This window comes from Hydractinia symbiolongicarpus, chromosome 8, assembly GCF_029227915.1.
Source record: "Hydractinia symbiolongicarpus strain clone_291-10 chromosome 8, HSymV2.1, whole genome shotgun sequence".
Classification (NCBI taxonomy): domain Eukaryota; kingdom Metazoa; phylum Cnidaria; class Hydrozoa; order Anthoathecata; family Hydractiniidae; genus Hydractinia; species Hydractinia symbiolongicarpus.
In genome coordinates, this window is record NC_079882.1 from 7,689,779 (window position 1) to 7,709,064 (window position 19,286).

Consider the following 19,286-nt stretch of genomic DNA (forward strand, 5'->3'; position numbering starts at 1 on the left):
TCCACCCGACATTGCAGTTGCTTGTTGTACTACTAAACCGTGTGCCCACCCCCAGTAACCCCTTACCGGACAAGAGATTTTATTCAATCACCTCCACCAAGCAAATTACTTGCCCACCCACTCCAACCTATCCCCCAAAATATGAATCTTCAGTATGACAGTTGTCATCATGAAGTCATGTAAACAGTACATAGGAGAGGCACAATAACTGTTTCTGTTGTTTGCTGCACTCTTTATATAAGAAAATTTTAAAAAAAGCAATGAAGCCGAGAACAAAGTAAAAACAATAGCATTTTGTTTTTGTAAAACAACAAACATAAGACAGTAGTTCTAAATGTATAATTTTCACGCAATCAAAACTTGTACATACACGGTTTCAGGCCACAAAATTTGTAATGAATTGTACAGTAAATAAAAAAAAGCCTGAAATTTAAGAAAATAAACAGTTTCAGGCTGAGAAAGTAAAAAAAACCTGTGAAATCAAATTTTCTGGTGCTTTTAAAAAATATGTAGGATGTTGGTTATAAAAAGTTTATAAAATATTTTTTTTTGTAAGAAACGATAAAAGCGTCTCAACGTTCAACATATGTTTTTTCACTTCAGAGAAAATTTCCCTTAAATATATATAGTATAGCCCCTGCTATAAACCCCTAAATGTTTTTCATCAAGAGCTCTGTCAAGTCTATTTTTCAATATTTAACGAAGCGCGTTTGTTATTTATTTTCTTGCAATACACATTTCCCGAGACCATGAGTCATACTTTTTTTAAACTCGTAAAATATGAATACCATATTTGAATTCAGCATAGTTTGCTTAAATTAAGTGTAAAAGTTTAACTTGATACGCCAACTGAAAGTGCTATTTTGAGGAGATATATATCACAGTTAAAGTCTTTTTAATGCTCAAGTTACCATGTCCCGCCTCGTTTTCAAAAAGACGTTGGACATGCCACAAATCTTTAAACTAGAATAGCAGGTTGTTTACTTGCTGCATTGTTTCGAAATTTTCTTTGTTTATGACATTTTTGATAAGGAATTCAAATCTATTGTCCGTTTTTCATAAAACTCAACAGAAAAAGTTGCGGCACATCAAAAGAATAAGTCTCGGGAAAAAATAATCAAAATTTTGGAGACTCGTCTCAGTTTTCGCGAATTAGACGAAGCAAAATGTCACTTTTTTTCGCACTGCTGTCATTGGAGTGTAGAATACGATGTAGCAGAGAGGAGAAAGACTAAAAAAGCACCCCAAATTATATATTTCAGTAAATCACCCAAATTTGATTTTTGAAATGAAGATGAGACAATAAAACAGCATCTATAAAAAATCTATATCAGTTTTCGCATCCAGTATACAAAGCGTAAAAAGCAACATGAAGGAGTGTACGTCACATAAAAAAATACTAAAGACATCAATGTTTCTCAACGTAACAAGCTCATTGACTTTTTTTCGCATCTTCGATATTTAAACGTGTTAAAACTTTTGATAAGAATGTGTTCAATCTTCCGACCATTTCTCTTGGATCATCCATCAACCCAGCTGTGATCAACGCATTGTCAAATAACTACAACAGAAAAGGTAGATTTAGTTAGCACCTTTCCGCAAGTTCTTCTTCGCAAAATTTAGATCCTTTTTACTGGCCCGTTTCAGTCGAATTCAATTTCAAATTACGAACGCTGAGAGCACTACTGTGTATAACGATGTATTTGCGTAACTTCGACCAATGAATTTGCTTGAATTGCAGCCATTTTGTGTTTGAACATGTTAAGTCGACATTCTACTGTTCGGGTGAACGAGAGCACAGCGCTGGATTTTTATGGAAAGATAGCTTTTATACACGGGTGGAATTTTTTACAAAATATCTCAGTTTGCAAGCAATATCTTTTTTAGAACCGACTTAGCAAAAGAAAATTCATAGAGGGCGGGGGATTATTGAAAATCCAATCAGCCTTCTTTAACAGATATAAAGAAAAAGTTGCTTAGCATTTACGGCTTCACTACACGTATTCTTTTTACCCAACTCACATTTAACCTGATACTTGAGTTGCGAAAAACTGTCTTTAAATTGATGGGAGTTGTTAAACAGTGGCTTCAAATAAAATCTTACGGTTTAGAAGATTATCAAAAATCTGGTAAGAGTTATCCGAAATCAATCACAATTGTTGGTTAAAAGCAGGAAAAAGAAAAAAGTGTTCCATAAACGAGTTTGGTTATCTAAGGGAAAATGGAACCTTTTCTCTTTTCTCTTTGGATTTGGTATATTGCATCTGTAAAACCTTGACTTATAACAAAAATGTGTTGCTTATATCCGACATTACTCATACTAAATTGCTTAGCAACTTTAGTATGAGTTATGATTTTAGAACAATTGTATATAAACTGGTTGCTTATAAAGAAAACGTATTATGATTCTTATCCTATTTACGAAAAAAAAGGCGCCATTTGTTCATAAAATTTTGTGAGTGTTAGTGTCGTAAGAATTCAAACGAGAAGACTTACCTGTTGAGCCAAAATGTCTGCTAGAAGAGGATTCGTCGATTTTAATTTGTAAAGTGATTTAATGATATCATGACTAAAGTTGAAGATAAGAGAAATGAGACATCATGAAAAATGCAGAAAAGTTACATTTTTTAAAAATCGATGAAAGCATGCGTAAAATTTTAAGAAATGTTTACTTTTTCGCGAGGCTCTTTAAAAATGCACAGAATTCTCAATTTTGGGAGTCTTCCGCGAAATTGAATTTTGACGAAAATTAGTGACTTTAAAGTACTTCAAATAATACTTGAAAATTGAAGACCAAACTTCATTGGACAAAATCAAAATTTGACTATAGTCGCAATATATTTTTCCCGTTTTTTGTCCATATTATTTTCTTGATGAAGACAAATCCAGTAAACGGCGCAAATAACATCATGACTTGCGTAGGTTATCAAATAAAGGTTTTTAAAATTAGAGAATTTTCCTGCGATAAGGTGTGTGTATTTTCTTTTTAACGAATCCCATTTTAGGTATTTCATTCGAAGAATTTGATGAAATTTTGTTAAATTTTGACAACACACAATAAACCCATATCAGTGCAACATTAACTTTGTAGGGCAGTTCAAAGCGTCATTAACAATCATGTTTTTATTTAAATACTAATTTGAAAATTGATTTCTATACAAAACAGCAAAAAATCTGCCTAAAAATCTTTGACCAAAACACGATGTCACTTTCGTTTTTGAGGTGCGCCTTACCTGAAATTTAAAAGCACGCAATTTTTCATGCAGGTTTTCTCATAAAAAGGAATACACTCTTCGGGAAGAGCATAAAAATATACGAAATAAGAAAACTGACAGACAGTATAACAATAGACAACATTCTATATTCAAATGGGTGGTCAGGACGTAGGAACAAGGTAGCAAGAACTTGAGAACACAAAAAAATTCCGAGTAAAGAAAAATATCTACAAGACTATCCTGGTCACGCATTCAAAGAGAAAATATGGTCTGCAACACACAACACCAAACACTAAAAAATGAAAACATGTTCTGTACAACAATCTCCCCTAGTGCAAAAATTAAAAACAAAAATACCTTGGATTTATTTCTAGAGTTGGCTGCAACACCTCGAATTTCATATTAAGCAGATCAGCGTTTGGTCCTGATTTTACAAATTTCAGCCAACGCCTTGCTGCACCCATATCGGGGACAGTAACCATAACTGGGTGAGATACCAGACGATTCGAGGATTTGATGTTTTGAACTTTGGTTTTCCCTAGCGTCTCTTGGATCCACGTCATTAGTTCGCTAACTTCTGATTCTTGCAGGCGGTCTTCTAAATGAGGGACTCAATTCAGGAGAAAAAAATTTTCTTTCCGCACAAGAAATGTCCAAGTACATTCAAAGCTATTATTTAGTAGTAAAACCTTATGACTGAAAGAATATCATAGATCTTTTTTGTCGCTCATAATTCACAGTTCCAGGAAATTGTCATACATCAATGATAGATTGGAAAAAAGGTATACAACGTCGGACTGTAATTGCATGTGCGCGTGAAGAATTATTCGAAAGTGTAACAAAGGTCTTATTTAGAGACATGAAGCAAGACGAGCTAGTTTAGTTCAAGCTTTAAATCTTTGCCTTGAAAGCAAAAAAAATAACTTAAAAATTTAAATTAATACGAAGTGGACTACACAACAGGTCATACAGAAAGTAGGATTAGCCTTCTACAACTTTTCGTACTATAAAAACACAACAAATAGAATTATTCAGTTTAAAGTTCTAAATTGCGACGACTTACCTTTACTTTCAACAGTATCATCTTTCGTGTCTTCAGACGTAATTAAATAGTTTTCGGCTGAAACGATAGTCTTCTTCTCGAACTCTTTAAGTGCAGAAAGAACCACCTCATCGTTTTCTTCGTACGTAAACAACACTTCGACTTCTTTTGCTTTCAAAGCTTCATAATAGGGTGATGACTCGGCTAACGACCGACTAAAAAATCGTATGTCGTTTCTTTATTTTTGCGAATGACAATATTTTGCAAACTCCTTAAATTGGTCATATTATTTTGTTTTGGTTTGGTTTTTGGTAAGAAATACAACTTTTTATTTGAGCATCACGACTCTTACTTGGAAGTCAATTTATACCTTAATTCCTAGATATTTCCTAATATATAATAATTGATTCCCGCAAAAGGTCGATTTGGGATATTTTATGGGAAAATATCTACACGAACCAGAACGATAAATTGGCTATAAGGTAGTTCATTGTTAAAAACACAACAACACCCTCTCGAATTACCGCCCGCGTGCTCGAATTACCGCCCGCGTGCTCGAATACGCCCCACTGCCTTTAAATAAAATAAACAAATAAATAAATCAAATGTAAATTCTTACTTTGGTGCACACAAGAAGTAAATCTCTTTTTGATCTTTCTTCATGCCAGCCACGTATTCGTCTAAACTTTTCGTTTTACCAGCTCTTTCAGCGGATGATTCAAACCTCAACAGCTTTGCTATTTCCTGCTGGCGGCTTGGTGACTGAGTTGTGACCACACCCTCTCTAAAGTAGTTCCCGCACTCTTTCATGAACTTATCAAATTTCTCCTCATCTTTCTTCGACTGCTCCAAGAAAAATCGGAGTATCTTACTCACTAACACATCACTGAGCTTCTGAATTAAGGCACTGTCTTGTAACAGCTCTCTACTTAAGTTCAAGGGTATATCCTCGCTGTCAACAACACCACGCACGAAACGTAGCCACTCAGGCAGTATTTTTTGTGCTTTAGATTGGATTAGAATCTTCCGGCTGTAAAGGCTAACGCCAAGCTCCATTCGGCCGAATCCGAACATTTCGGGAACGTTCGACGGGACGTACAAGACACTGCGAATGTTCAACGGAGCGTCTGCTTTATACATTAATGAATAACGGGGAGAATCCGACGTGTTTGATATAAACTGATAAAATTCTTCGTGGTCATTCTCGGTAACGTCTTTATCAGACTGCGTCCACAAAGCCTTTTCAATTAAAAAAAGAATCAAATAAAAAGAGAATATTGAAACAAATAAAGTGATTAGGAAATGATATAAACAACAATTTAATAAATAAAATGAACTGACGGACTGACTGAAAGATTAACAAAATGATTTGTTGGACAGAACATACCAGAACAGTAAATTAAAAACAAATGCAAAAAATGCAGCAGCCATTCTCAACTAACACGAATGAGTCATAATATAACTGACACCTCCATCGCACGCCATAAACAGATAAGCTATCTGCACGTTTAATTAGCATACCACCGTGCGTGGCCAAGTGAATTGTAGAGAGTCACAGTTCTTGTCACCAAGGATCGAATCCCAAACACTGTTAAACAATATCTTAACGACGCACAACCAAGCACACAGTAGTTGTATATCAATTTCACTTTTTTTTTACTTACTTGCACTGTGTTTAGTTTTGTTCCGTTTAAACAGATTGGAAACCCAACAAAATTGCTGTATCGACGAATAATGTCTAAAATATTAAATGACAGTCCAATAGATCAAAGAGATAAATTTTAGGTACGTGTGGAATCGTGAAACACACAGCGATTCTAGCTTGATACGAAACCTGGTGTGTGTGTTTGACGCAACAACTTACCTTCTACTGTTGTCTTCATGGAAAATCGTTTGTCAGCATCTTTCAAGTGTATGATCACCTTAGTACCACGTGACACACCATCTGCTTCAGCAATCTCGTAAGAACCTGACCTGTTTGCAATAAAAAGGGATTGAAGTATATATTCTAGTAAACTAGCAGCTTGTAATCCAATTAATTTTATTTTAAGCATATGGCAGTTTCTTTGTACCAAATAGGTGCGTCCGTCGGTCTTATTATTAAAGGGTGAGTTAGGCCAGTGAGTTAAACTTGAACATAAGGTCAAAGAAAAGAGAATCTAAATACATCATACCCGTCAGATGTCCACATGTAACCTTGACTACCAACTTCGTGTGACTTCGTGTAAACATCAATTCTAGATCCGACCATGAAAGTGGAATAAAAGCCAACACCGAACTGGCCAATAATATTCTGCATGGTCGAACTTTCGCTGTCTTTTACCTGTTCAATAAAAGCTTTGGATCCAGACCGTGCAATTGTTCCAAGATTTTCAATCAATTCTTCTTTGTTCATACCAACACCGAAGTCTTGAATAATAAACAGGCCGTTTTCTTCATCAGTGGTCAAATGGATTTCTAGTGGGAGTTCAGGATCAGATATGGAACTGCCGGTAATTTGAATGTGTCGAAGCTTCTCCAGCGCGTCAGAAGAATTAGAGACAATTTCACGGATGAAAACCTATTTCAAAAAAATAAACATTTTAAAAGATCAGTGGGAAAAAATTATGTGGAAATTCCACTGGTCCAAAGGGGAATATATTATAGTTAATAAAGTGGCTTGAAAAAAAGTTTTTGTCGTAGCTACAAAAAGAAACGTCAGATTAACGGATATATTTGATTCCAAAAAAGGATATGCTACTATACAATGTGATGTAGGGTGTAAACGCTCAACTGTATAACATTAAACACAAATGAGGAAATACCATATCAAAAGGCAGTAGCTTTCTCACAAAAAAACTATTATATCGTACGGTATCACCAGATAATACATACCTCTTTCTCTGAATAAAGTGATCTTGCCACAATGTCTAAAAGTTGCCTGGTTTCTGCCTGGAATTCATGTTTTACAGCAGTGCCTAGAATAGCAGGCATTTAAATGGTGAAAAAAAAAGGTTATTTTATGGTATAAATAGGGTTAATACCCTGCATAATACACCACCATACCATAAGTTTCTTCAATAAATCTAAAATAAGCTATAATTTTGGTAATGTTATTTTCCACAATTTTTTTCCATCCCATAAAAATAGTAACTGCAAGATTTCTTGCAATCAATTCATTACAACGACTTTTTGTTTCAATTATAATTATATTATTCAGCCATAATTAACACAGCATGTTTATAGCACAGTTTTACATTCAGATTTAAGGCTATTTTTAAATTCATGAAAATTCCCAAAGTGCAAACCGGACAGGAACAGGAAGGGAATAACAAAATTTCTGTCAGTAATTTGCACAGTTTAATACAGGAAGTAATGCGATGTGATACAATTCTTGCAAAAATAAAATAACCTGATTAAATAATTAATATTCCCTTTAAATATTTCCCACACAGCAGGAATAAAAAAAGTTGAACTCAATTTAACTTTCCCTGGAATGAAACAGAAAAGAAGATTTCCAAATCATGTGGTGCACACAACTTAATTAGACATGCTCAGAAACCTTTCTGTTCCTGTCCATTTCTTTCCAGGGAAAATCTTGTCTTCAAATGGGAAACACTCTTATAACAACCAGACATTAATAACAACAACAACAACAATGATAAAAAACACGACAAAGACTACAACCAAATGTTTACCTTGAACTGTTTCAGTATTTGAGATGACATGAACAGACTCGGGTTGTTCCTCCACATCATTTTCCTATTTCAAACAAGAAAAAAAACGTAATTTTATATTTGAATGATATGGGTAACAAAGAAAACAATATAGAACTAACATAAAGGATTTTAGGAATAAATTTGAGATAGCATGAAATTGATATCATTTTCCCTGATCAGTCTTTCAGCATATAATATTTTCCGTGACTTCATGATACTCGAGACTACATGCTGCCATCTTTAATACAGCTTAACATCTAAGCTGAATAGGATTAACACATCCCTTATACATCATAAAAAGGAATAACAAATATGACAAATTTATTACTTATCAATAACAAAAAAACTTTGTAAAATTCATTCACAACTTTCCCTCATCATCCAAATATTTCCCAACATTTTCCCTGGCTACTTGGTAAAGGATATGAACCCTGGTAAAGCCTAGTTTGTTTTCTTTAAAGTTACAATAAGTTCTAAAAATACGTTGCAATTTAGAGGAAAGGAAATTTTAAGAGAACTTCACGCTTTTAATAAATCGTTCTAAAAGTACAATTTGCACTGTTGCTACCTTACATGCGCCATTTTATTTTTACTATTACATCTAGCTTTTTATACTTTAACAAACAAGCATCTTAGCCATAAGGCCAAAAAAATGTTAATCCTCTGTTTGCAACTTAATGCGAAGCGTGCTTTATTTCGAAAAAAATACAAATGACATTGCACCTCAGGCTTTTTAATTCACATCAGAAAATGCAGACACGCTAACAAAAATTCTTGGGATTTTACTTCAATTTAACTGCTCTGTTTTTATATTCTAAATTTAACTAATAATCATATTCGAAATTTGTGTATATGATAGTACAAAAACTTTTGGGATTTTACTTCAATTTAACTGCTCTGTTTTTATATTCTAAATTTGTGGATGCAATAGCATTTAAATAGCAGTTTAAAGGGGCGATTGTGAAAGTCCCATGAAATGCCACATAGTGATGGTGTCACTAAAAACACCCAGTCCGGTCTGTGAACGGTTGGCGCTAGGAAAGGCATCAAGCTGTAAAACAATGCCAAAACTCTTTATTAATGGCCGTAAGAACAGTTGATCAGACAAACTGCGTAAACAGGCTGGAACGCTAAGGAGTGAAGGTGTCGCGCACGGTAGGACAGATGTCCGGTGTGAGCATCGTCAGACCGTTACCCAGCTATCACATCAAAAGGTAGATAACACTAGGTTGAGGATGGCTAGTGTAAATGTTGGAACTCTGAGAGGTAGAGCAGGTGAAGTAGTTGAAATGTTAGAGCGTAGATCTGTTGATATCTGTTGTGTTCAGGAAGTCAGGTGGAGAGGAGCTTCAGTGAGATTTGTGGAAGGTAGGAGGGCAAGGTAAAGCTTTTTTGTATTGGTAATAGCAATGGATATGGAGGAGCTGGCATATTCGTTGCAGAGAAGTGGGTAGAAAAAGTAATAGATGTTATGCGTGTTAATATTGTATTATAGTGATAAAGTTTTTGATAGGTAATAGGATTGTCACTTTTCTGTCGATAAAGATAAGAGAAAAAGAAGATAAAGAAAAAGATAAAGACTGAGATTTATGTTTTATGATGAGTTAATAGCAGTCACATCAAAGTTTGGAGATACTGAACTTGTCATGGAGGGCGGCGACTTTAATGGTTTGGAATGGCAACTGATATGGTGGCTTGCAACACATCATTCAGTAAGAGCCAGAGTAGGCTGATAACATATGAGTCAGGTGGCTGTAAGACACAGATAGATTACTTCCTGGTTAGAAAGTTAGACAAGAAAGTGGTGAAGGACGTGAAAGTTATATCGGGGGAAGAGTGTGTTTCCCAGCATAGGTTGCTGGTTTGTGATATTATCTTGAAAAGTGTTAAAGAAGCCAAGGGAAAGTACAGGCCCGTCGTGAAGTCTGGAATCTGAAGGAAGAGGTTGTAGCAAGACAATTTAGTGCAAAGTTCAGCAGTTAGCCCACAATGGTCAGTGTGATAGTGACAATGTTGAAAGTACTTGGACTACTTTGAAGAATTGTCTTCTAGAAGCTTCTGATGATACCTGTGGGTGGACGAAAGGACCAGCTAGACATAGACAGAACTGGTGGTTGGAATAATGAGGTTGACCAGTGTATAAAGGAAAAGAGGAAACTTTGGAAAGAGTGGAAGTCAGGGGGTAGTAAAAATATTTACTTAGAAGCTAAGCTTTGTGCTCCTACAGCAGTGTATAAGGCAAAATCAGAAGCTCAGAGAAACAGACTTGCAGATGTGTTAAGAAGGGAAGACCAGTGCAATGAGGTGTTCAAGATAGCAAAGCAAATGAAGAAGACTAATCAAGATGTTGTAGGTGAGAAGTGTATACGTAATGATGAAGGTATCTTGGCTAACACAGAGGAGGAGAAAAGGGTAGCTTGGAAGAATTATTATCAGAGGTTGCTTAACACTGAGTTTGATTGGGATGAGGATAATTTGTCTGATAATGATGTTGTGGAAGGGCCAGCTGTGCAGATCAAGACAGAATGGGTAGTGGAGGCTATTAGGAAATTGAAAATTGGCAAGGCTGCAGGAGTAATAAGTATTGTTGCAGAGATGGTAAAATCATCTGGATATATTGGAGTTGAACTTATAACAAGTCTTGCTAATCAGATTATAAAGGATGGTGCTATTCCGAGTGATTGGCAGCCAAGTGTAATAGTGAATTGTTTCAAGAGCAAGGGTGATGCATTAGAAAGAGGTAACTATAGAGGTTTGAAGTTGGTTGATCAAGTAATGAAAGTTACTGAAAGAGTGATTGATAAGTTAGTTAGAGAAAGAATTGATATAGATAAGATGCAATTTGGTTTTGTTCCAGGGCGTGGCACTACACATGCAATATGTCAGGAAAAGTATTTAGGAAAGAGAAATAATCTCTATTTTGCCTTCGTAGATTTAGAGAAAGCTTTTGATTGCCACGTAAAGTTATTTGGTGGGCTATGAGAAAATTAGGTGTGGATGAGTGGCTAGTTACGATGGTACAGTCTATGTACAGCAATGCTATAAGTCATGTCAAGATTAACGATTTACTTGTGATGAATTTAGTGTAAATGTTGGTGTACATCAGGGTTCTGTACTTAGTCCTTTGTTGTTTGTTCTAGTCTTAGAAGCGCTGTCGATGGAGTTCAGAACAGGTTGTCCATGGGAGTTATTGTATGCAGATGATTTGGTTCCCATAGCAGAGTCGATGGAAGAATTAGTTGAAATCTTTGAGAAGTGGAAGAAAGGACTAGAAGAGAAAGGGCTAAGGGTGAACACAGCATGATTAGTAGCATTGCAGCCAAATGTGACGTTGTAGTTGGAAAGTGGCCTTGTGGAGTTTGCAGGAAAGGGGTTGGTAGTAACTCAATTTTTTGTCAGACTTGCAAGCATTGGGTACATAAGAAGTGCAGTAGTTTTGGTGGAAGGTTAAAGCTGACATTCAGTTTGTATGCAAGCGTTGCAAAGGTGAGATTATAGAGAATGAAGTATTTCCAGCTTCAATGATGTACAACAGTGGCTCGTTAGAGATAGTTGAGAACTTCTGTTACTTAGGTGATATTTTGGGCAGTGAAGGGGGTGTTGGAAGAAGTGTTACTTGCAGGGTAGGTTCTGCGTGAGTTACTTCCTTTGTTGACTAGCAGAGTCTTGTCAATTGAGTTAAAAGGCAGGTTGTATGAGGCCTGTGTAAGAAGTGTTATGTTGTACGGTAGTGAGACATGAGCAGTAAAGCAGGAAGATCTTGACCGTTTAGAAAGGAATGATATGAGAATGGTTAGGTGGATGTGTAACGTCAGTCTGAGAGACAGAAAGAGTTGAGATGAGCTAAGAAGCAGGCTAAGTATCCATAGAATTAGAGATGTTATCGAGATAAGAAGATTGAATTGGCTGGGGCACTTGGAAAGAATGGAAGGGGATAATTGGGTAAGAAAGTGTAGAAACTTGATAGTTCCTGGGGCAAAGCCCAGAGGCAGACCGAGAAAGACTTGGCAGGAGGTTATAAGGACAGACTTGATACAGAGGAAGTTGAGTTTAGATCTAACACAGTCTAGATCAGACTGGAAGAGGTTCATTAATATACCCTGTCCTACCCATGCTAGCATGGAAAACGAACGTTAAGCCGAGAATGATGATGATGATGATGAATAACATTGAAATCTGCATTATTTGATTTGTTAATTAATGGATTTGTACATCCTCTTACCAGGCATGTTTATGTGATTGGGTTTAAAATAAAAATCATGCAGGAGAAGCATAATAAATAGCTGTATCAGTGAAAAGTTGATTAGCACATTTTATAGTGCTAAAATAAGTAAGCAAATCAGTCATGTATAAAGTATATCTATAGTTACAAACAGCAGATTTTAAACAATCTAGATTTGTTTACAAAAGTGCCTGACAGCACAAATTTAGAACCTTTTTTAGCTCTGGTTAGATTAATCAAACAAACCTCTTTACACAACTACACAGCAAACATGAAAATATAAGGTTAAAACACATCACTCCTATACTGACTGTCCTTTGTTTTGGTCGGGTTAGACAGGGAAACAAAATCTCCTTTTCTTAATTATTTCGAATGAAGGTAAAGGCTGTTTTTCACTTCAAGAAACTTTGTGGAAAGATACGAACAAGAACTGCACAAAACAAAAAATTTTCTTGAAGTGGAAAATAGGCTTAATACTAAAGGGTATCAATGTAAACAAAATAAAAAATAAATATATAAATAAACTTTACCAAGTTTCTTAATAATGTCACTCTGAACAATACAATAAATTCAACAACAGAATTACAAGAGCATATATACACTATATAATAACTACTTACTATGAAAAATTTAGTAGAAATAAAAATCTGGAAATCACCCACTTTAAAACCAATCTTCTTACCTATTACACAAAGCAATATTTATAGGAAAAAATATATGCTGATTATTTAATGAAAATGGTTGACGAAATTCTTTTCACTATTAAGTCTTTGTAACGAAAGAGACTAAACTCTTATTACCTCAGGGATGGAATATAGTTATCTGCCATTTTACTTATTGTTTCCTCAGCTCTAAATTAAAAATAAAACTGTGATAATCTGTTGACCAGATATAAAATTTAATCTAATTGTAATAAAGTTTTTGTGGGGCTGTCGATTTAATAATTTTAGTACTTTAACTACTTTAAATTCTCAGTGTATGCCATGTTTACACTGGACTTATTTTAAACACCCTTTATTGAGGGGTAAAAACTTTGTAAAATAAAACTATATTTCGTACCTGTATGATGCTACATATGGGTAACTATATCACACACAGCAACAAAAAATCTTAAAATGTCTTATAACAATAACAAAAAAGTTACTGCAAAAATTGTCAAAAATAAATGAAGTAAAATGAGAAATAGTTGATACCAAAAGGGAAACATGCAATAAATAATTTCTCGATCTACAAGAAAATTTATGTGAGCATATAATCCCTTGTGAAAGAATTCCTACAAAAATGTTAGTCAAACTCACAACTTTTTTTTCAAAATAAGAAAATATTGTATTTTTAAATTCTCTATGCAATGTGAAAACCAATAAACTGAATTCAAAAATTAATAATATATCAATGTATAAGACCTTTGCATTTCATGCATTTCATAACATTGTAAAAAGATTAAACAAACACGACATCCATCAAACCCAATATAATTCCATTTAACAAATTTACATTCCAGTTGTCATTGGTGTGAATCCATTGTCGCCCTCATTCAGAATATATGTCATCCCAGTGTTTTCATCACGCATTATTTGATTAATAATGTCATGTAAACTATTGTCTGATTTGTAAAATATTCCCGCACTTCTTCGAACTTCTTCAAAGGAGAAAGTGGCAGGCATGACAGTAGCATTTTTAGATGAGCACAAGTGAAGCCATATATCAGAAGATTTTACAATTGGCTCTTCCCTTAAATCTTCATCTCGGCTCACAACTAGTTCGGCGAGTGATGGATTATTAAAAACGGCATTCTCAATGTAAAATGAACCTGCTGAAAAAACATGCGGGTGGACTGTGTGGTCTTCAGAACTAGTGCACAACTTAATCCAGAAATCTTTAGAATACATAAGACCAGTGTTAGGAGGTCCATACATATCAAATACACATTCTTCTAACTCGAATTGGGAAGTTCTTTCTTTATTATACATATAAAACACAGCAAGCTCATCTGTATCATTTACAATAAGACCAACTTGATTAATAAAATCCAAGTCATCATAACAGACATCAACAGACTTGTATCCTATGCCAGAGTTTTGCAAAAATACTGATATGCACTCTGAATCGCAATAAGATTTGTTTCCTTGTGTCTAAACAATCAATGGGTAAGGGTTAGTCACCCTTACCCTCAAACTACAAAGAAAACCAGAAAAGCACTTACAGTTACACTTGAAGAGAAGTTTTTGGATAAGCCAAGTGAGTTATGTTGAGTTGCAACTAAAAAAAAAAAAGGAAATAATCTTATCATGTTTGCACAAAATGTAAAATTATGTAAATTAGGGGTCCTTCAATTACTTTGTGCTATTTATGAATAAACTTTTTTGTACAAATTTTTTTGTACAAAAGGACCTGGTATGCAAATTGTATTTAAAATCTAGGAGGTCGAATATAAGCTTCCGCGTGCATGCAACTCGTATAAATAATTACTTTCATACCAGACCATTGTTTTCCAAAAATAATTGCATCAGAGGGAAGTTTATTGTTCAAATAACAATAACCTGTGTGTGACAATATTGAGAATACTTTTGGCATGAAAAATAAACTTTACTGTATTATCTTTTTTTACCTTGAAGGAATAAAAATACCTTAAATTTTCACAAAACGAAGTAAATACATTGACTCTTACATACATGGCTTTAAAACAATCTATTTTTGTATAACTGTAACTTGCGTAAATAATTTGGGCACAAATTTGAAAGACTTAGAAAAATTAAAATACACTTTATTGTTACAATTTCCTCCTACATTATGATTATAATATATAATATATATCATATATTATATGATGGTCAAATACGCTTCCTAGCTAAAATGTATTGTAATACTGCAAGCAAGACTGTTGCTAAATAGACCAATGTATAGGGAAAATACAAAATAAAAAATTAATTACTTTAATGTATGTGTAAAGCGAAAATACAATATACGCTTGTTCTAATACTCTTTTCTGTTGTAGACACAGTAATTGAAGAATTATAATTGGGACGCAAAGTGTTGCATGCCTAGCCTCCTTATTGACCAGAGTGCTAGAACGGCATTGTATATATATCACATTTTTAAATTGGAACAGCTGGAACAACGTCGAGATGCACATGCAAGTCTTGTTTTTTAAACTTATGCTGCAACAGTTTTTCTTAAAGTTTTGTTAAGAAAAAATATCAAAATAAAATGTTCAGAAGCATGTTTTTTAAAAATGAGTCTGTTATTTTACCAACAAAATATACAATTTTAAACAATTTAATTTTTTGACAGTTTTTAATAGGCGAATAAAACTTATTTAACAATCTTTTTAACATACATATTTTTTACATGATTCACAACGAATGCCAAAAATTGCCCAAAAATTTATTTTTGCCTGATTTTGAGTAAAATCCAAAAATATCAGAAAATCAGATTAATCACATGTTCAAAATTTATGGAATGGTTTCCGTTGATGAAATAAAGTTGTGTTGTAAGCTTAAGTTCAAGGATAATCCTAATCGAAGTTATTATATTTCCCCAATCATAAGGATTTTATAGAGATATTTAGGTGTAGTTTTGAGTAACAGCCGATATCTAAGCCTCTTAGAGGAAGTGGATTCCAATTTTTAGTTAGGAGGAATGTTTATCTAGTATTTGCTTCACAAATTTTTATCAGAAAAAAAATAAATTTAACATCAAAGAACTTTGGCATTGAATTTCGCAGTTTCAAGCCTAAGCAGTTATTTTGGTGTTCCCAGGGTACAAGGTTTATGTTTAAGTCAGGCAGTCAGTTAGTCGGGATTTTATTTTTTTTTCATTTTCAAAGGATGCCTATCTATAAAGTGGCCAGTCATGAAGCAAACACTCAGGAAGACAATTTTTTGCACTAAATTGAATTTTTTACTGTAAATGGCGCCGTAGATTAGTGGTTATATAGCTCTCGTACTCCGTGAGAGAAACCGGGGTTCGATTCCTCTTGACGGCAATTCAACATGGGTGAGTGAATGTTACCATAGCCCCGGGTTAACCCAAGCCATGTGAGGAAAATTGGGAAGATGGCACACTGTGTGGTCCATTGGATGTTGCCAGGAGTTGTCTAGTAGAGCGCAGGCCCTAATTGGGTCTGCGTAGCTCAAAATGAGCATTAAATACTCTAGGACTCTCCATCTAAGCCATGGTCCCTCCTGGAAATAATAGACAGCAGGCCTTGCCATGAGCAAATAACCTCACGAGCAATTAATTGCTCGCGTCAGAGTGTCTACGCGAGCAATTTTGCTCATCATATTTTTCGCTAAAAAAACTTTACATTTAGTCTTTCAGGGCACACACCTAAAACGTCCACCACATTTCCAGTTTGGTCAGACATGTCCGTAGCTCGTTTTAAACTTTCGTCGGTTAAACGTTCGATAGAAAACGTTCGATAGATTTCCGTCTTGGTCAGACACTTTTAGATCTCAGAATTATTGGATAGTCCTGATCCTTTAAATCCACAAGCAAGCATTCATAGCCAACCTGACCATCCTAGCTAATTCACCTAATCCTGACTTAGTTAAAAAACTACGTAGACATAAATCTCTTTTGCCCGGCCCCTTCGTCGTTGGTAACCAGGTCTTACACAAGAAATCCAGCCATGCAGTTCTGAACTAATGCGGAGGTGAACGCTGACGGAGCACGGATGAGCAAGTCTGCAAAACTGCACTTACAGGCGGAACAGACATTTTATCATGGATTTTATTGTAGATAATTTCTTCATTTGACAAAACAATTGAAAACAATAGCAGGTCCAAATTTAATGGATTATTTTCTTTATGCCGCAACTGTTATTCAAACAATTTTAAAAACGAAACCCACATGTGGTATAATTTTTTTCTGTATAAATTTTATGTACCTGACCTGTACACATTAAAAAGAGATTTTATTTATTAGTTTTATTTAAACCATGTGGATAAAATTTTTTTTTAATTTGAAAATGAAGCATATTTTTTCCTGTTTGCTTGTAATAACCTGAGAAACGAGCATTTACGCGAGCACTATGCAGGCGCGAGCAATTGCTCGCGACTCATGGCAAGGCCTGAGACAGGGTATATCCCTCAATATTTGTGAAGCTAGCCATGTAAAATATGCACATCTATCTATCTATCTATCTATCTATCTATCTATCTAATGCTCCCAAGAAAGTGAACATTATAGAAATAGAATGACAACAAAAAATATTCATCAATAATATCATATTTTTCTAATACTTTTTTCTAACCATTCAACAGCTTTTTCAGCACCAACAAATATACATTATTCTATAGTTTTTAGTGCTAGATCAAAAATAAGACTTTAAGTGATCAACCAATCATTGTTTATTATTGCACATGAAATGTATATATAGGAATTAAAAAAAGAAATGAAATATACTCAATGCATCCTATTTCGAAAAAGCTATTCCGTAATTTTGATTGATGTCGTAATTTTGATTGATGTCGCAATCAATCGAAAGTGTTCCTTCTTTGAATGTTTTCAAAAAGGATGTAATGTGTTAATTTAAATTTTAAAGGGCCTATGCTCCAATGCGTGCCATACAAAGTCGTGCGGTCAAGCCTTGCCTTATTTGGATATATGTCTCAGTCTCCAGAGGTTGTCTTTCGGCGCTGTAGTTCTGGTTCGGACTCTGAGGGTTCAAGCTAGCTAGACAGAGGGGCAGAATAATGAATAATGCAATTTCCGGCAGGGTAAACCTGAGGTGCAGACAACAGTATACTGAGATACAAATTCCTTTAGCCTTTATGATGTCAAAGCCTCCTTGATTCATAGCAGTTTACTTCTTTCCTTAATTATTAAAAGAGGAAATTACAACAAGCAATAAAAGAAATATTATTTAAACAACGGTTAATTAAACTATCAACTGGTGTATTTTAAAATCAGTATATAATGGAGACGTCAAACAGTCAGGGAAAACAGCAAATTGGGTTATGTAACCTTAATTAGGCTATCATCTCCTAACTAAACCATGCTGATAGCCTAATTAGGATATGAAATCATATTTTTAACTTCTGCAAAAGAAATACGCACATTTGTGGCTATATTACCAATGCTGCGCCTAACTCATTAAAATTTCAACGAAAACAAACGACGGGTCGAGGAAATATTTACATTTATTTAAATTCCTGCGAAAATTATCTAATTAGGATATCAAATAGCCTAATAAGGATGTCGAACGAAATGTGGTTTTTAAAATGCCGCTTGCGGAAAGACGATGTTGTTGGAAAGAATCTCCTAGTTAAGCTATGATAAGCTTATTAGACTATGCACAAAACATTTTGCCGATTTTGGTCAATATTTTTTAGTTTCTTCGCACAAATGCAACGGTTTTTTCAACTATAAAAGTTTTGAAATTTGGCTGCACAAAGAGTGAAATAAAGAGGCAGAAAACTCGTTGTTATTTTTTTTGCTTTTAAAAAATTTTCATACCCTAATTAGGATAGCATAGCCAAGTTAGGTTAGGAATTCCTCTCCCAATTTGCAAATAGCCTAATTAGCTAGTTTGATATCCTAATTTGCTGTTTTCCCTGACGGTCAAAACAAAGCAAAAATCACGTTTTGTACATAAGCACTTGCACTATTTTAATACATTATATAAGGATCAAAGGTTAAAAAAATCAGTATACGTTACCTGCATATTTTCCCCTTAAGCTCTCAGTTCGCCTGGTACCAATGGTATGAAAACTTCGTGTGGATGTTAATCTGATACTTCGATGTAGTGCACGAATTGCAGCACGCGTGGACGCCATGTTTTCTATTTAGAAAATCATCCGTGGGAGAGAAGTATGTCTGCGATCTCCATCGGTGATGGTACACAGTATTTTATATCCTTTGTTTTCGAAAAACATAAACATTCAGTTTTTTTAAGAACATTGACTAAAAATCAAGAAGCTACTTAGGGAGACTCACTATGTGTATGTGTAGTAAAGGTATACTGACGTTTAGATTTACTCCCTCTCCCCGTTCCCCAAACTTAATAATCTAATAAAAAATGACAAGGTATTCTTTATTCCTGAAATCACAATGACTGCGCATGCGGTTTTGTGGAGTTGCACAACTAATAAATTCTCTCTAAAAAT

The 19,286-nt window shown here is 34.6% G+C and overlaps 1 protein-coding gene across 1 annotated transcript; it reads right to left on the reverse strand.

Moving 5' to 3' along the window:
* Positions 1-1,317: 1,317 nt before the first annotated feature.
* Positions 1,318-19,012, reverse strand: LOC130655811 (heat shock protein 75 kDa, mitochondrial-like). The gene is made up of 12 exons (XM_057458613.1): positions 18,839-19,012; positions 14,381-14,436; positions 7,935-7,998; positions 7,132-7,214; positions 6,432-6,817; positions 6,122-6,231; positions 5,922-5,995; positions 4,877-5,496; positions 4,279-4,472; positions 3,573-3,813; positions 2,497-2,569; positions 1,318-1,561 (listed from the first exon to the last, which is right to left on the reverse strand). Exons 1-12 carry the CDS (start codon positions 18,954-18,956, stop codon positions 1,433-1,435), a joined length of 2,148 nt encoding a protein of 715 aa, XP_057314596.1. The 5' UTR covers positions 18,957-19,012; the 3' UTR covers positions 1,318-1,432.
* Positions 19,013-19,286: the final 274 nt, after the last annotated feature.

What these genes read in the sequence shown, in the direction of transcription:
- LOC130655811 (XM_057458613.1), bottom strand. Translation starts at nt 18,956, where the DNA reads ATGGCGTCCACGCGTGCTGCAATTCGTGCACTACATCGAAGTATCAGA. An exon ending in TACTTCTTGTGTGCACCAAA is followed by an intron (nt 4,473 to 4,876) that starts GTAAGAATTTAC and finishes ACGATTTTTTAG; the next exon opens with TCGGTCGTTAGCCGAGTCAT. An exon ending in ACTCTAGAAATAAATCCAAG is followed by an intron (nt 2,570 to 3,572) that starts GTATTTTTGTTT and finishes CTTCAACTTTAG; the next exon opens with TCATGATATCATTAAATCAC.